The sequence below is a fragment of the Ovis canadensis genome, chromosome 2, assembly GCF_042477335.2.
Source record: "Ovis canadensis isolate MfBH-ARS-UI-01 breed Bighorn chromosome 2, ARS-UI_OviCan_v2, whole genome shotgun sequence".
NCBI classification, from domain to species: domain Eukaryota; kingdom Metazoa; phylum Chordata; class Mammalia; order Artiodactyla; family Bovidae; genus Ovis; species Ovis canadensis.
In genome coordinates, this window is record NC_091246.1 from 157,286,684 (window position 1) to 157,305,097 (window position 18,414).

The 18,414-nt window shown below is 42.4% G+C and overlaps 1 protein-coding gene across 3 annotated transcripts in view; it reads left to right on the forward strand.

Annotated features, from left to right (window-relative positions):
* The window catches only part of ACVR1 (activin A receptor type 1), a 139,173-nt gene that overhangs the window by 93,271 nt on the left and 27,488 nt on the right, over positions 1-18,414 (forward strand). For all 3 annotated transcript variants that reach the window (XM_069577497.1, XM_069577498.1, XM_069577496.1), the window contains 3 exons: positions 7,312-7,575; positions 9,744-9,955; positions 17,595-17,694. In XM_069577497.1, the coding sequence (XP_069433598.1) occupies positions 7,312-7,575; positions 9,744-9,955; positions 17,595-17,694 (576 nt within the window). The remainder of the gene's footprint in view (positions 1-7,311; positions 7,576-9,743; positions 9,956-17,594; positions 17,695-18,414) is intronic.

Sequence of the window (18,414 nt, forward strand, 5' to 3'; positions counted from 1 at the left end):
TGCCCCAGTTTTTTCCCCTTGGGTATTTTGATCTCTTTGGCTTCATTTGGGCTGGAAAGAAGAGAGTCTAGAAAATATCTCATCTCTGCTTTTCTCTGCGATGGGATAGGGTAGGGAGCTTGAGAGGAGGAATTTAGCTAGATTTAACTACTTCTAGATGTTTTTGCCTTGAGCTCTGGGTGTCACAATACCTAGAGGCTGGCAGTCTAAGACTGTTGTTAACAAACTGGAGCGCTGCCCATCTTTTGAAGGGTTTATCTCTGATTTGAAAGCTTCCGGAAAGGGAGTGGGGGTGTGGTGGCGGCTGGCTGATGGTAAGCAGAGATTGGCGACCTTGGAGGCTCTGTCCCTGATTCCCAGAGAAGAAGGTCATGGGCTCTGGAGGGGAACAGAAGTAGGAGCTCTGTTGGCCCTTCTTTGCTGTCTGGTCTCATGCAGTATATTTTCAGTATAGAACCTGTGTAGGAAACCCTCGCTGGAGCAGCCATGCACTCCCCAGATATCCTAAGGGGTGGTGGAGACAGCCCAAATGAGTCAGGAACATCTCTTCCCACGTTGTGAGCAGAGCTTCAAGCCTGTTATGCTATGGGTGATACCGCGTCACCGACTCTCCTGAATCTAAACAGGAAATGACTTCTCTGAAGTGTTTATAATTCCCCAGTGCATTTTCCCCCTCCTTCAGCCTGTGGTCCTCTCTGTTACTCTCCCAACAACTGGAGCTTCACTTAGATGAAAGAGTTGTCAATAATACATGGGACAAAGTAGGGGTATATTGTCTTGGAAAGAATTCCTCGGTAGGTACTTTCCATTAGGCCTGGTAATCATTTGTTTATATGAAGGGCCAATTCAAGAAGTTTGGAAACAAAGTGAAGAAAGATTAAATAATGACCCCTGTATTCCTCCCCTATGAAGGAGTTGCTTCACAGACATGGCACACATGTTAAAGCTAAGTCTTTGCTGTGTTCATAAAATCATAAAAATCACGGAAGAGACAGACCAGTATTGTCTTAGGTCAATACCCCACAATGCTCTTTAACTTGTTAGTCATTTAAACACAGACTGAGTTTTTGGCTTGGAAATAAAAGGTGTGGCTGCTGCAATAGACTTCATTTACAGGGATTATTTCAGAGACAAGGAGTCAGCCCAGACACAAAATAAACAGATGGAACTCTTCCCCCACCGCCACCCCCCCAGCTTCAGCAGTTCAAATGCAGGGTGCCTTAGGAATCCTTATCACCTTCAGCAGAGCAAGAAGGGGAAAATGATGTAATTCACTCTTCCTCACTCCCTGCTGAAAATGCCATTATTTTCACTGATAGGAGAAAAATGGTAGCAGAGACCAGGCGCATCCTTTCCCTGCTGAGCAGGCAAGTCCTGCAAGACCTCTCTAAGCTGGCTGGAGCCAGGGCACTCGTGTTTTGATCATTCTGATCACCATGGTATCAAAGAGGCTGGAAGGACCTCCCATTAAAGCCCTGCTCTTCTACTGATATTAAATAATTCCTTGTTTTCAGAACTCTTGCATTTTACTTCTTTCTTCCAACACACACAAACAAGCAAACAGAAAACCTACCATACCACAAAAAGTACCGATTTTCCACACTTGTAAGCCCGAGTAGGTGAGCAGCTGTGACGCTGTGGCGAGCGCCTGCAGGGAGAAGGGGTTTGCACAGACACGCTGGCTCAGTGACTAAGCCTTGCCTGAAGATCTCTGCTGACATTTAAAGACTTTATAGGCTCAGTCTGCTCTGAAAACCAGCATCATGTCTCTTCCCACCTCTAAATCCTGTCTGTGAAGAGAAAATGCATTCTGGAGCTAAACGTTCATCAGGCGTGTCCTCCCGCCAGGGCCTGAGGCAGTTGTGGGGAGCCTGACAGCGAGCTGAGTGGGCTCAGCTCCTCCCCTCATGGGGCGCACAGTCTGGAGGGGAGACTTGGAAGTGGGACAGCCATGCAGACACGTGTGTGTGAGTGTAGATAGGGGCTCCTGCTTTACACTTGGGGGTGTGAACAAAGGCTCCTCTGAGGAGAATGAGGTGAGATCTGAAGGGAAGACAGGCACAGACTTGAGGGGGGGGCTATCCTCAAGAGGGAACCCCAGCATCCCATGGTGGGGAATTCCATACCTAGCAGACCTGGGCTCCTGAAGCAGGAGGAACCCTTCCCAGAACCAAGGGGATCAGAGGTGAGGCTGGAAAAGTGGAGAGCAGGTCAGCCAGGGCAGGGTGACCATGGTGTCTCCCCCCGTTTTTGAGGGATACAGGGTCGCAGCTTGTGGGATCTTAGTTCCCTGACCAAGGATTGAACCTGGGCCCCAGCAGTGGGAGCACCGAGTCCTAACTGCTGGGAATTCCTTGTGTATCTCCCTTTTGAGGGTCATGGAGTCAGGCTTATAGATCTGAAATGGAGGCACCATTAGCTCAGTGAGGGAACCCTGGAGAAAGGGCACATTTAGAGTGGAGGCATCGTGAGTTCAAAATTGTGAAAACCCTACTATTATTTTTTATTGTTGTTATTCTAATTTATATGTGATCCTATTCAATTGCCCCTATTCCTATTTTCTTTTTGGCTTGTAAAACTTTACCAAATATCAATTTCTCTGTTCAGGTTAAAAAAAAAAATGATTTGGGTTCCCTAAGTGGATGTTTTATAATGAGAGCATTTAGGCACCTGGGTGTCTTTTATTTCCAAGCATATAGCCTGCTTTCTTGCCAGACCATCAAATGCCCTTCACTAGGCAGTCTGGACAGACCTTTGTGTTTCTGTCTCAGGAGCAGGCTTGCTGGCAGTGATACCTGGCATTGCAAAATCCTTCCGTAAGCCTTTGTTTAATGCCAGAGATCTCAAATGCTGAAGATTCTGGAAAGGTGCCATACTGCACTCTCGGATTAGGAGCTGATGGAAGGCCTCCCGTATCTATGAGCCTAATAGAAGCTGTCATTTCAAATGAATGAACTGTTTATACTGTTGGAAGAAGTCCATGGATGTTTGGGGCTCCTTTTTTAGCCTATAAAGTCCTGAGATATTGGACAATAGTCTAGTAGACAGCAGTCTAATCATTACAGTGTTGTTTGTGCCACTCTGAGGTGAGTTTGTAAGAAATTCAGCTGTTCCTTTTGCAGATTCCTGGGATCACAGTTAAGGCTGGTTGACTCGGAGCATTTTCTCATTTGTCTTCTATGTCAAAGACTTCAGTGGGAAACGTGGGGTTTTGTGCACCATAAGGAATGATCATCAACCGAAATGCCTTAGAGCATTCTGGAGTGCATGACTGGGCAGGTGGGCAGGAGAACATGGAAATCCCTTCATAGTGTGCATAGGTTGCTCAAGTCCCGCTTAAGACATGAATGTGGGTCCTCTTGCTCTGAGGCACAAGATCATCCCAGACTGTGGACAGTCTCAGAAAATCCAGGATGCTCTTTGCTCTGCCTCTTCCTCTGCCAGTCCTGGATTAGGCTGTGAGAGTAGGTGTGTCCAGATGGTGAGCTGGGTGTTGCCCAGAACAAGGAGAATCTTTTAAAAGATTCGGCCTTGGTGAACCCCTGGGATCCCCAGTCTGAGCCTGTGGTTGCAGAGCCAGCCCCGGATCCTTCCAGGTGGCGCCGAGGACTCCCTGCTGCTCCCAGCCAGACGTGGGCTGCCAGTGTGTTCACACAGGCCTGGTTCTGGGGCTCCAGAGGGCACAGGGTGCCAGCCATAACACTGAGTAATGCTGGGAGTTGCCTTTAGAACAAACAGTGTGGGTGAGCTCTGCACAGAGGGAATACCTCTGGCTTGACGTTTCAATTACTGAATTATTTAAATGAGCGTCAATTAGGTAGAGTAGACTGACTGCCTTCTGCCAGGGCACTTCCTGGTTATTTGCACAGGCAAGTGTAAAATGCTTCATATCAGATGTGGTGCTTCCTGGCTGGACTGTTGAAAATCAGTCACAGAAGGTGATTATCCTTCCTCGGTGCTCCCTGATGTGTAGTGTATTTATATCTCAGTCTGAGAGATTAGAGGTCCACAGACCCTTGTCTGTGGCCCTAAAAAGGGCTTTGTGATAATTCTCACACTTCCCCACCCCACCAGCCTACTCCAAATAAGATATCCCAGGCCTACACATGTTACGGTTATTCCTAAATTTTAACAAGATGAAAACAGTGAGTCATAGGCATTTGGGGGCCTGCTGTGTTTCTTAGAATTGTGAATATTAAGATCTGAAAATGGTACTACCTTGCTTTTAACCTGCTTTGTTGAATTAGTGATCCTGGCTCAGAAAATCCTCTTGGGGTCTCTTAGGTTGATCTACCCTGTTGGATAAATTGCCAAAGTGGCGTTTAACTAATGTTTGGGTCTGGTGTAGATGTGTGTGGGGGTGCATGGGGTCATTCTTATATTCTTGTGAATTTAAAGTCTTTATATTTGGCTGTATAAGAAAACCTGATTCACTAAGGGCTCTGCCAATCAGTTATATGGGAATTCACAAATTAAGAAAAGTAAATGTTGGTGAAAAGCAAAATAGGAAGCAGAGTTGGTGGAGTTTTTATACTTTCCCATTTGCTAACTGCTGAACTGAACTCATGGTCCCATATCAGAGACTGAGTTAATTATTACATAGAGTTAAGAGTTGTCTTCCTTCTTTTTTCCTTTTTTCTGATTGTGGCAGGGAAGATCTGAAAACCTTGGTTTTTAACTTAGAGTATAACCCCACAGGATAAAATCTGATTAAGATCTGTACCCAGTTATGCCTGGATACACTGCAGGGTTGGGTCTAGTGGGCTGAATCTTGCTAAAGATGGTATGTACTTGAGGCTGCTCACTTCTGGCAATATTCTCTAGGTCACAGTTTAAACATCTGTCAGACCATCCCCATGTCCTTTGAAAAGCCAGACCTTGGCAAGGCAGGAGACATCTTGTGCCTGTGCGCCTAAAGTTTGGGCTCTGACTTTAAGAACTGAGTTCACTCTGAAGGCACATTAGAGAAATTATTGTCATTACTTTATTTCTTTTAATTGACTTTTAAAAAATTTTATTAGAACCACCAAGTGCAATTAATTCTTTGGTACCCTGAACCATCTGTTTCCATAGAATCAGTGATGAGTGAGCCCTCTATGGCCTGGGGTGGTCGTGGTTGTTCCTGGCAGACCGTACATGTAGCAAGTGAATGATTCGTCCTCCTCTATTCATTATCAGTCTGTGGCCAGCTCCTCTCCTGTCTTATTTTCATTTTACCCCTTCAAGCCCTCTTCTCCAACCCAGCATCAACAGATACAACCTCTTTAATGTGTTCAGTAAGTATTTCTGGATATCCATGACCTTTAAAAATTATTTAGGGTCTTAAAATACACATTTGTGTTTCACATTTACATAAATTACGTTACTCAACAGCGTTTCAACATACACTTTTAAATTCTCAGCTCTGATCGCAAATCAGTATGACACCACTAACTCTGCGCCTCACCCCGCCCATCCATTTCCCTCCAGAGAGCCATCACCTGTTGGGCAGCATAGTTGGCAGCTCTCAGCACAGCTTTGTGCCATCCGAGAGTGGCAAGCATGTCTAGACTCCCTAGAAATATTATCTTTCAACTTGCTTTTGGCAAGAGTAAACTTTTTGCTGGATTATGTCAACAGATATATATGTTTCTCATCCTCATAGAAATAGATTGGTGCTGGAATTTCTCTTGGATTTCTCTAGGCGAGGAAAAATAAAAGACTACCCCTCGGCTCGTTAGCGTTATTGCTCATTAAAAATGTCTGAGGGCTCTTGCTCCTTGGGGGTGAGTCTGGTGACATACATACACTGTCAGCGGCTATTTTGGATTTTCTGCTTTCGGGCATGTCTCTGCTCTTGGATGAGCCCCTTGTGGTTTTCAAAAGACCTAGCAAGGCAATTATAAATAGAAAGCTTGTGTCTGTGTGTCTGTATGCGCTTACTCCGTGGGACGAGGCACCCACATTACAGTGGGCAGTGAACTATTTTTCACTGCTTTGAAGAGGGAAGAAGAAAGATGAAGAACGCTTCTCTCTTTTTGAGATAACCCACACCTCCACACATACCCACACAAATCTGTGTAAATGAACTTGACATTTTCAAAGACCTTACCTTAAGGTCTCCTCTTGAAAGCACAGCCATCTGACCTGTTATTTTAAGAAGGAAGCCATTCTCTCACTGACCTGCTGCCACAGAGAGTTCAGGGACTAGAAGGCAGCCTATGTGTGCTGCAGACCTTCAGGGGGTTTTGAAAGGCGACACCCCTTTATATGAACATTGCTTTGGTCAAAGTGGCCTCAGCAGACTAATCAGGGGCCTCCAGGAATTGGCTGTTTATACGCTGTCTTCACTTTCCTTCTCCACTAGTGGAAACGGTTGGTACCAGCAAGTCTGAACTAATTATTCTAACACAGGAAAGAAAAGAGTGATTTGAAAGATGAAACTGCAAATGAGTGTTTTCAGAAAGAGACAATTAGGAGGTTTGGTGAGGTATGCTTCACTGATGATCTGTCTTGTGCCTTGGACCAACCTGTGTAGGCTTTTCCTTTAGCCCCACTTGTTACTTTACTGTTCAAACACTGTTCTGTTCCCTTTGTCTTTTTGTGCCTCCATCCTCAATAATTAGTGCCAATTTTTTCTTCTGCCAGGTGAAAATGTTTTAGCAGTGATGAATTCCCATAGTAATTAATGTAAAAACTTAAGTGTTCCCCTACGGAAAAATTAATCTAGACATCTAAGCGAAACTATCGATAATATGGATATGTAATTATAGACCGTGCACCTTTGTGAACTCTTCTGTACTGTTGTGTTTCTGAAGCAGACAGGTGATGGCAGGAACATCAGCTGCCCTTGTGTGAGTAGTTGACGGGGTTTTGTATGCAGCTCGCGGGAGCTGGTATTAGCAGATGCCATGTATCTGGGAGCCTCTTCTACAAAAAATAAAAGTAATGAGCATTATGTTCTGGTAAAAACATTCTGATTCAAGAACTGGGGTATGAGAGCCCACCAGACCAAAGATATCTTGAAAGCCACAATGGAAGAAGTCCATTTTCAGAAGCCTGTAACAGATGATAACCGTTCTTTAGCCTGGTAGGATCTACAAGCACACCCAGCTTATAGAAACACACTCATATCTTGAGAGGTGATTATTATTTGGTGGTTGGTCAGATGAGAGCTATAAGATCATGACCAGTGGTGATGCTTCACCTGACTTTTGGTTCGGTTAATGTGTTTGTATTGGTCTTGGAGAGACTGCATGATTCTCCCAGTGGGGTTACAACCCACACAGTGATTTTTGTTTGTTTGTCTTCCTTTCTCTCCCCACTTTGCAGATGAGAAGCCCAAGGTAAACCCCAAACTTTACATGTGTGTGTGTGAAGGCCTCTCCTGTGGGAGTGAGGACCACTGTGAAGGCCAGCAGTGCTTTTCCTCGCTGAGCATAAATGATGGCTTCCACGTCTACCAGAAAGGCTGCTTCCAGGTCTACGAGCAGGGGAAGATGACCTGTAAGACCCCGCCGTCACCTGGCCAGGCTGTGGAGTGCTGCCAAGGGGACTGGTGTAACAGGAACATCACGGCCCAGCTGCCTACTAAAGGTTCCCATGGACTTTTCTGTTTCTAGGTGAAGGGTTTTAGTTAGTCTTATCCTGGTTCTTTGTGGGTTAAAGATGTAAGTAGCCACAAGGCTTTCCTCCTAGTCTTTGAACAATGGGTGACAACGAAGTTAGGTCCAGTGAGGAAGAGAAAGGCATGGCCTTTTGGAATTTATAAGGAGGATGGGCGTACTGGGGAAAGTGAGCACAGTGATATCTACTGTGGGGACGATTTGGCAGACCAGATGTCATGAGAGGGTGAGTAGCTCCTGATACCTTTTTCTGAAAGGGGCTATGAGATCATAATTTCTAAAACAGTTGTGCTTATTAGGGACTTGTCTCTATGTGGAGCATGTAGAGAGGGAAATGGAACATAAGGCTCTGGTATATGAGAGGACTACTTTTCCTTCTTAAGAGGAAGGAGACAAAGCCATTCTCCTGTATCAGACGCCCAGTGACCTGTCACTGCAGCCTGAGGCTGGGTGAGATTTCACCTCAACCTTATAGTTTATGTGGGACTGTGTCCATATTATAGTCAATATGGACTTCAGTCCTCTTCCGAAACTGCTTCCCCATAAAATGAGCCCTAAACTGCATCTCAAAGTCCCTACAAATATTAATGTACCTTAATCTGTAGATACAGCCCAAGCCAAATTTACTTTCTTAATATATAGTACATTTTTAACAGGTGTCCTTAATCAATCTTACACTCACACAAAAAAGAAACAAACTATAGGAGAGGTTATGAGGAGCATCCAAGGCCAGAAATGCTAACTAGCAAGAGAGAGAGAAAAATGAAGGAAAAAAAAAAAAGAAAAGAAACAAAAAACTGATATAAGATCATGTTGCATAATTCATAATTTTTAAAGTTATGGTGAGGACCTTAAGGTCTATAGAAAGGTTAAAGTCTGATAAGCAAATAGGATTGAATAATAAAATAGATTTTGTATTAAATGGTTAAAACTAAAAAGGGTACTTGATGGAATAAACTTTTAAACTTTGTGAGTTAAGCTGTGATTAATAGAGTGGATGGACCATGAAAAATGTCTGCATTCACATAAAAATCATGTCTACAGTATGAAAAGTTTCTCATCTGCAGAAGACTCTGCCAGATTAGAGTTGTAATACAAAATTTATTTACTGAAGGAATTTCTAATTTAATTAGGGAGGCATGATGTTTATAATTTAATGTTGTACATAATTAGTTTTATACTTTATCTTACAAATGACATGTACCTTGGAGTATTATGTGCCAAGTTGTTGATTAATTTGGATTTGGAAAGTTTAGAGAAATTTATAAAGGAAATTCAGCTTGAGATTGGATGACTGAAGGGGCCAGGAACATGGAAAGAATATGACCTTCATGGGGAAGAACAGGGGCTTGGTTGTGTAATGTCTTAGGAAGGGGTCTGAAATTCAGAGGTGATAATAGCTTTGGGATCTTTTAATTATGACCTTCACTATCCAACTAAGAAGCTTTGACTTAACTCAGTAGACAAGATGAAAGCCTCTGTGACACGTGAGTTAAGTTTAGGTGAATGAATGCATAAATGTTTGAATGGGTAAAGTGATAATGTCGGAGCCAGAGTCAGTGTGTGATTAGGTGCGTGCGTGAATCAAAGAGTGAATGTTTTAAGTGAGTGAATTAATGTTGAATACTTGAGTTAAAGAAAGTTGAATGAATAGGTTCCTAGGCATAAATCATGATGTAAAAATAGCAATGAGAATACAGCAATAGATATCCAAGATAACACTGAAGAGAAGGCCCACAGATTGGATAATTTGGTCTTAACTCAGATAGCACTTTCTCATAGGAATATTGCAGCATAATATCTGTCTGTAAGGGCTTGATGATAAAACATCCTTACAGATCAAATCTTAACAAGGATAGTATCAGATTTATATAGTACTTTATATTTTACAGACACTTTTCACACAGATGCATTAAGTTGGTTCTCAGTGGAATTTTTTCAAAATCCTATTGTGTCTAAGTGAATAATGGTTAAATGACTGGGCTGTTGGCCAGGTATTATGAAGTATTTTCGTTTTCGCACTTTGCGACTTATAAAACTATGTGGTCGGGATCGGGAGCTACTTGTTAGGTATTGGTTATGCTAAATATTAAAAACAGTGATCCTATAGCCAATTACCCTTCTCTCCCCCATCTCCAGGGAAGTCTTTTCCTGGAACACAGAATTTCCACTTGGAGGTTGGCCTCATCATTTTGTCTGTAGTGTTCGCAGTATGCCTTCTAGCCTGCCTATTGGGAGTCGCTCTCCGAAAATTTAAAAGGCGCAATCAAGAACGCCTCAACCCCAGAGATGTGGAATATGGCACCATTGAAGGGCTCATCACCACCAACGTTGGAGACAGCACTTTAGCAGTGAGTCTGGGCTCCAGGGGACCCCTAGCATGACAGAGATGGCTGAAGATGCTTTGTTACTTCAAGTATGAAATGCTAAGAAGTTACTGGTGACTGGACCAAGTGCACTCATACTACTGGTGTCTTATTTCTAAGCAAGTATATGCTGGCTCGCTTATGTGAGTTTAGTCTCCTCTACGTGAGAACATTGTAGACAGACGTTTACATTAAATGAGTGAGTGGATTTATTTTAGTTGAATCTTGGTAGTTATTTTTCTTTTGGGAGTAAAGGGACAGGGACAGACAATGGTCACCTATAATTTTGATGGTGAGAGGGCAGAGTTGGAGTTTATGGTACTCAGTTACTCTATTTTTAGCAATAATAGGGCTTTTAGGAAAAAAAGGCACCCTTTGCCTAATATTAAAAATCACTTTCCTGTCTAGATTATTTTAACACCCTGTAATTTAAGACTTTAAAACCTGACATCCAAAAAAGCAGCTATTACATTTTTTGTGCTCCTGTGCTGCCCCCTTGTGGAGGGCACTCATTTGGTTAAGCCAGTGCTGTCGAATAGAAATACGTGTGGCATGTGTTATTTAAAATTTTCTAGTTGTTGTTGCTGTTCAGTTGCTAAGTTGTGTCCGACTTGTTGCGACCCCATGGACTGTAGCATGTCAGGCTTCCCCGTCCTTCACCATCTCCCAAGGTTTGCTCAAACTCCTGTCCATTGAGTTGGTGATGCCATCCAACCATCTCATCCTCTGTTGCCCCCTTCTCCTCCTGCCCTCAATCTTCCAGCATGAGGGTCTTTTCCAGTGAATTGGCTCTTGGCCTCAGATGGCCACAGTATTGGAGCTTCAGCATTGGACCTTCCAATGAATATTCAGGGTTGATTTCCTTCAGGATGGACTGGTTTGATCTCATTGCTGTCTTTAAAAAAGTTAAAAAAAACAAAAACAACCCACATATGGTATTAATTTTAAGAATATATTTAACATGACTTAGGTAACATAATAATCATTTCAGTATATAATCATAAAGAATTATTAATGAGATACTTTGCATCCTTTTTATTTAAAATAAACTTTCAAAATCTGTTGTTCATTTGACATGTACAGCACATATCATTCAGGTCAGCCACATTTCTCTGGCTCACTGTCAGCCTTCAGCTTGCACAGAGTTAGAAAACACTGTATTTGTATGTTTTAAAGTTACTCTTTTTGTGCAGTTTAAAATGATGAAATCACATTAAGAAGCGACTGTCTTTTTTCACTTTTTGAAATTGTTTGCTACTGCTAAGTCACTTCAGTCGTGTCCAACTCTTTGCGACCACATAGACAGCAGCCCACCAGGCTCCTCTGTCCCTGGGATTCTCCAGGCAAGAATAATGGAGTGGGTTGCCATTTCCTTCTCCAATACATGAAAGTGAAAAGTGAAAGTGAAGTCGCTCAATCATGCCCGATTCTTAGCGACCCCATGGACTGCAGCCTACCAGGCTCCTCCATCCATGGGATTTTCCAGGCAAGAGTACTGGAGTGGGGTGCCATTGTCTTCTCCATTGAAATTGTTTGTCAAGTGTTAATTTTAAAGCATCTTCAAGCTTTAAGTTGCAAAACAAAAGCAAAAACAATACCCAGCTGTGGATGTGACTGGTGATAGAAGCAAGGTCCAATGCTATAAAGAGCAATATTGCATAGGAACCTGGAATGTCGGGTCCATGAATCAAGGCAAATTGGAAGTGGTCAAACAAGAGATGGTAAGAGTGAACATCGACATTCTAGGAATCAGCAAACTAAAATGGACTGGAATGGGTAAATTTAACTCAGATGACCATTATATCTACTACTGCAGGCAGGAATCCCTCAGAAGAAATATGAGTAGCCATTGTGGTCAACAAAAGAGTCCAAAATGCAGTACTTGGATGCAATCTCAAAAACGACAGAATGATCTCTGTTCGTTTCCAAGGCAAACCATTCAATATCACAGTAATCCAAGTCTATGCCCCACCAGTAATGCTGAAGAAGCTGAAGTTGAACAGTACTATGAAGACCTACAAGACCTTCTAGAACTAACATCCCAAAAAAGATGTCCTTTTCATTATAGGGGACTCGAATGCAAAAGTAGGAAGTCAAGAAACACCTGGAATAACAGGTAAATTTGGCCTTGGAATACAGAATGAAGCAGGGCAAAGACTAATAGCATTTTGCCAAGAAAATACACTGGTCATAGCAAACACCCTCTTCCAATAACACAAGAGAAGACTCTACACATGGACATCACCAGATGGTCAACACCGAAATCAGACTGATTATATTCTTTGCAGCCAAAGATGAAGCTCTATACAGTCAACAAAAACAAGACCAGAAACTGACTGTGGCTCAGATCATGAACTCCTTATTGCCAAATTCAGACTTAAAATTGAAGAAAGTAGAGAAAACCACTAGACCATTCAGGTATGACCTAAATCAAATCCCTTATGATTATACAGTGGAAGTGAGAAATAGATCTAAGGGACTAGATCTGATAGATAGAGTGCCTGATGAACTATGCATGGAGGTTCGTGACATTGTACAGGAGACAGGAATCAAGACCATCCCCATGGAAAAGAAATGCAAAAAAGCAAAATGGCTGTCTGGGGAGGCCTTACAGATAGCCGTGAGAGAAGAGAAGCGAAAAGCAAAGGAGAAAAGGAAAGATATAAGCACCCGAATGCAGAGTTCCAAAGAATAGCAAGAAGAGATGAGAAAGCCTTCTTCAGCAATCATTGCAAAGAAATAGAGGAAAACAACAGAATGGGAAAGACTACAGATCTCTTCAAGAAAATTAGCGATACCAAGGGAACATTTCATGCAAAGATGGGCTCGATAAAGGACAGAAATGGTAGGGACCTAACAGAAGCAGAAGATATTAAGAAGAGGTGGCAAGAATACACAGAAGAACTGTACAAAAAAGATCTTCACGACCCAGATAATCATGATGGCGTGATCACTCACCTAGACCTAGATATCCTGGAATGTGAGGTCAAGTGGGCCTTAGAAAGCATCACTATGAACAAAGCTAGTGGAGGTGATGGAATTCCAGTTGAGCTGTTTCAAATCCTGAAAGATGATGCTGTGAAAGTGCTACACTCAATATGCCAGCAAATGTGGAAAACTCAGCAGTGGCCACAGGACTGGAAAAGGTCAGTTTTCATTCTAACCCCAAAGAAAGGCAATGCCAAAGAATGCTCAAAGTACCACACAGTTGCACTCATCTCACATGCTAGTAAAGTAATGCTCAAAATTCTCCAAGCCAGGCTTCAGCAATATGTGAACCGTGAACTTCCAGATGTTCAAGCTGGTTTTAGAAAAGGCAGAGGAACCGGAGGTCAAATTGCCAACATCTGCTGGATCATCAAAAAAGCAAGAGAGTTCCAGAAAAATGTCTATTTCTGCTTTATTGACTATGCCAAAGCCTTTGACTGTGTGGATCACAATAAACTGTGGAAAATTCTGAAAGAGATGGGAATACCAGACCACCTGACCTGCCTCTTGAGAAATCTGTATGCAGGTCAGGAAGCAACAGTTAGAACTGGACATGGAACAACAGACTGGTTCCAAATAGGAAAAGGAGTACGTCAAGGCTGTATATTGTCAACCTGCTTATTTAACTTATATGCAGAATACATCCTGAGAAACGTTGGGCTGGAAGAAGCCCACGCTGGAATCAAACTGCCGGGAGAAGTATCAATAACCTCAGATATGCAGATGGCACCACCCTTATGGCAGAAAGTGAAGAGGAACTAAAAAGCCTCTTGATGAAAGTGAAAGTGGGGAGTGAAAAAGTTGGCTTAAAGCTGAACATTAAGAAAATGAAGATCATGGCATCTGGTTCCATCACTTCATGGGAAATAGATGGGGAAACAGTGGACACAGTGTCAGACTTTATTTTTCTGGGCTCCAAAATCACTGCAGATGGTGATTGCAGCCATGAAATTAAAAGACATTTACTCCTTGGAAGAAAAGTTATGACCAACCTAGATAGCATATTGAAAAGCAGAGACATTATTTTGCCAACAAAGGTCCGTCTAGTCAAGGCTGTGGTTTTTCCTGTGGTCATGTATGGATGTGAGAGTTGGTCTGTGAAGAAAGCTGAGTGCCGAACAATTGATGCTTTTGAACTATGGCGTTGGAGAAGACTCGAGAGTCCCTTGGACTGCAAGGATATCCAACCAGTCCGTTCTGAAGGAGATAAGCCCTGAGATTTCTTTGGAAGGAATGATGCTAAAGCTGAAATTCCAGTACTTTGGCCACCTCATGCGAAGTGTTGACTGACTGGAAAGGACTCTGATGCTGGGAGGGCTTGGGGGCAGGAGGCGAAGGGGACGACAGAGGATGAGATGGCTGGATGGCATCACTGACTCGATGGACGTGAGTCTGAGTGAACTCTGGGAGTTGGTGATGAACAGGGAGGCCTGGCGTGCTGCGATTCATGGTGTCACAAAGAGTTGGACACGACTGAGTGACTGAACTGAACTGAAGCTTTAAGTGAGAATGAGAACCACATGTTATGAGTAGGTTACCTCAAGTGCCGAAGGGAAAAGTAGTAACGTTCTACAGGGGTACTATGCGGAGTCAGATGGTCCCTTTTAAAAAGGCAAAGATCTGTGAATATTAGAAAGATGTTAAAAGTCATGCTGATACCAAATCGATGCTCTCCTTGTCATTGACTGATGAATTGAAAGATGGTCAGGGTGGCAGCTTTTAATGTGATTTGGTGGTATTTAATGCCATGACTGTGCATTGCCTAAACCTGTCTTGAATTAAGTCTTGTTCTGCTAGATAACAAAGCTAAAAGTGACTGGGAGTTCTGCAGTTAAGCGTTTTGGCTGAAGAAGACTTGCTGTTACCAGTCTTGGGAGCTCAGGTGCTACACCTGGATGACTGCCCTTAGCCAGCTGTGCAGACATTTGATGGTGGATGATACACGCTGGGAACTAGCCTATCCTACTGCCCTCTCCATCGCTGGACCGCAGTCAAATTTTGTATGAAAACAAGGGGGAAGAAACCTTGTTTAGCTTTCTTTCCCCTACCTATTTAAATTATGCTACATCAAACTGGGAAGAGAGGGGATAAGGACATTTCATTCACAAAGTAGAAAACCAGTCTTTCTTTAGAAGTATACTTAGAAGTTTATTTCGCATTTTAAGGCAGACTAAATGAGTTCTTTGAGTTAGTAGCCAGGAAGATACAAGGTTGAATCCTGACAAAACTTTAGCAAAAGTATGAGATCGAGTAGTCAGAATTTTGTTTCTTAGAATTGCCAATGTAACTAATTACATGGGGCACTGCTGGGAACCTCTAGACTAAATTACTATCTAAATGGCTTCTATAATTCTGAAAGCAGAATGGTAGCATATGCTAAGATAGTCTTCTCCATTCAGCCATGTTCAGCTCAGTTCAATTCCTCAGTCGTGTCCAACTCTTTGTGACACCATGAACTGCAGCACTCCAGGCCTCCCTGTTCATCACCAACTCCCAGAGTTCACTCAGACTCAAGTGCATTGAGTCAGTGATGCCATCCAGCCATCTCATCCTCTGTTGTCCCTTTTTCCTCCTGCCCCCAATCCCTCCCAGCATCAGAGTCTTTTCCAGTGAGTCAGCTCTTCACATGAGGTGGCCAAAGTACTGGAATTTCAGCTTTAGCATCATTCCTTCTAAAGAACACTCAGGGCTGATCTCCTTTAGAATGGACTGGTTGGATCTCCTTGCAGTCCATGGGACTCTCAAGAGTCTTCTCCAACACCACAGTTCAAAAGCATCAATTCTTCGGTGCTCAGCTTTCTTCACACGTTTAAGGACAGTATATCACGATATGACTTAGTAAATAACACTGTTTGAAGCAAGTCATCATTATTGGTTTACAGACTTGCTTATTTAAGTGATATTCTCATTTACATGACTCAGCAATGTGTACCTTACTAAACAGCTCCCCTGCACTGGAAAAGAAGCCTTGGCATCCAAGAGTTGAAGTAATGTTTGTTAGTCTTTGGTTGATATTTCTCCCCCCCTCCTCTCCTGAAGTCTATGAACTAGGTTTAGAACCAGGACTGCACATTATTTAAAAAAAACACACAGTTTAATTTTCAAAACTATTCTCTCAAAAAAATGGATGAATAAAGAGAAAAGTGAACAGCAAAAGAGATAGTTAGGGAGATGTGAAACTACTTCCATCTACGTTCAGTTTCTTGCTGATTATCTATTTTGTGGCTTTTAAGAATTCTAAATTTCTTTCTTTGGATGTTCAGATTTTGTTAATTTTGCTGATCAACAGTATTTCAGAGTGGTGCTCAGATTAAGTAAAACACGATGAAATCTGAACAAAGAAATGTATTCCTTCAGCAGGCCAGCTACAATGTTTGGGAAAGGAGGAGCTTTGGGGAGTGTTAGCTCAACATTGCTGTAACATTACCACAATCACCATAGGCGCAGTATTGTTTATTATAGAAAATCCATTCCTGATTCAAAAAGGCATCTGCTTCTTGGCTTGCACTGAGGGTAAGAATGGAAAACTTATGAATGAACTAATTGGGAATCTTTTTTGCAGTGTGTTCATTTTTAAAAGTAGATTTGAAGTGAAGTGAAGTGAAAGTCGCTCAGTCGTGTCCGACTCTTTGCGACTCCATGGACTATACAGCCCATGGAATTCTCCAGGCCAGAATACTGGACTGGTAGCCTTTCCCTTCTCCAGGGGATCTTCCCAACCCAGGGACTGAACCCAGGGTCTCCCACATTATGGGCAGATTCTTTACCAGATGAGCCACAAGGGAAGCCCAGAAGTAGATTTGGGGTATGGTTTTATGTTTTAATGGAAGTTATATTTCTTTTTCTCGCCGCTTTGTGGGTAATTGACATCAAGAATGACATATGGTATATGAAATCATGTGTGAGAAAGTTTTGAAAATTGTAAAGCACTATAGAATCTAAAGAATCTTTCATCAGTTAAAAAAAATTTTACGAGTAGACAACGATTTTTTAAAAAAGGAAATGACATAAAGGTATTAATTTCGTGACTCTTGTTCCTTGCCTACCTTAAAGGTAACCTGCATCCTGGACACTCTCTCTGCTTGAGTGTACCACTTTGAGGATGCACACGGCCACTGCATTAGAGTTGTTTGTTCCTCATTCCTAATTTGTTTGTTGCTTATTAGAGTTCCTTAGCTGGCATGTCAATTAATGTACATCCCTTGATAGATACCATGAGCAGGGCAGAATAGGGTCAACTGTGCTCAGCCTTTGGACTCGAAAACCTTTTATTTTTGCTCCACTTTCTGTCTACTGCTTTCCTTTGGGCTCAGCCCTGTATTTTGGGCTTTTTAATTTACATCTTTGACTTGGTCCACTCATTTTCTTTCTTCAGCTATTCTGTTCTAAAACTCTGGGTATAAGAAAGGACTACTCAGGAAGATCCCTCAGGGAAACCAATCCCATATTAGGGAAGGGGCTAGCTTCAGGTTTTCCTAAGGAATAAGATCAGTCCTTCATCCACTGGTGCTTTCCATGCACACGCATGGGTCACGTTTCCAGGATTGCAACCTTCATGCAAGTTACACCCAGATGCACGCTCTGACCCGGAAGCAGTTCCTCAATCCTTTCTCTTTCTCCTTGTTTTGAACTACAGGATTTATTGGATCATTCGTGTACATCGGGAAGCGGCTCTGGTCTTCCTTTTCTGGTACAGAGAACAGTGGCCCGTCAGATCACACTGCTGGAGTGTGTTGGTAATTCTCTTTTCCCTTTCTTTGTGGGTTCTGTGCAGGGTTCGCTGTGGTTCTAGAAGTACATGGACCTTGGAAAATCTGCTGCTTCTTGTCTCTTGCTTGTTAAATGTAAGGAGGTGTGAGATAGCCCTGTGGAGTAGCTATGCTTCTACTCTGTGACTTGTGTTGGAGCACTTGAACTTGGTAAAGTTCTTTTCAAAGGAGTCTGCCACTAGTTAGTATAGACAAGACTTAGTCAAAGGCTTTCAGTTTTAAGTAAACCCTTCACGATATTGGGACTACTTGAAAATGAACTAATATGGCTGTTCCTGACCAAAGATTGGCATTGGTGAATCTGAGGTAAGTTGGTTTTTGGACAATAATCTTGATTATTGCAAGTTTTTACTTTCTCATTCTTCCCCCTTAAAAAAAAATGAAATAAATTTGCCAAAGCTACCCTTATAACTCCTTTATTTAAAGGAGCTATGTGCATTTCTCTGTGGCCTTTTACATTTTTTTTTCCTGTATCAGAATATATTTGTGTACAGATGTAATCATAGTGTGTATGTAATGTGTCCCTGTTTTTAGTTTTAAGCTCATACACATTTTCATGTATCTGTACACATCACAGGTATCTGAGTGATCGAGTAATTGTCTATTGAGTAATAACTTTAACAGTACTTGAAAAAAAATGGCACATATTGCTTCTTTTGAGTGAGCAGAATAAACTTCCAGGAATTG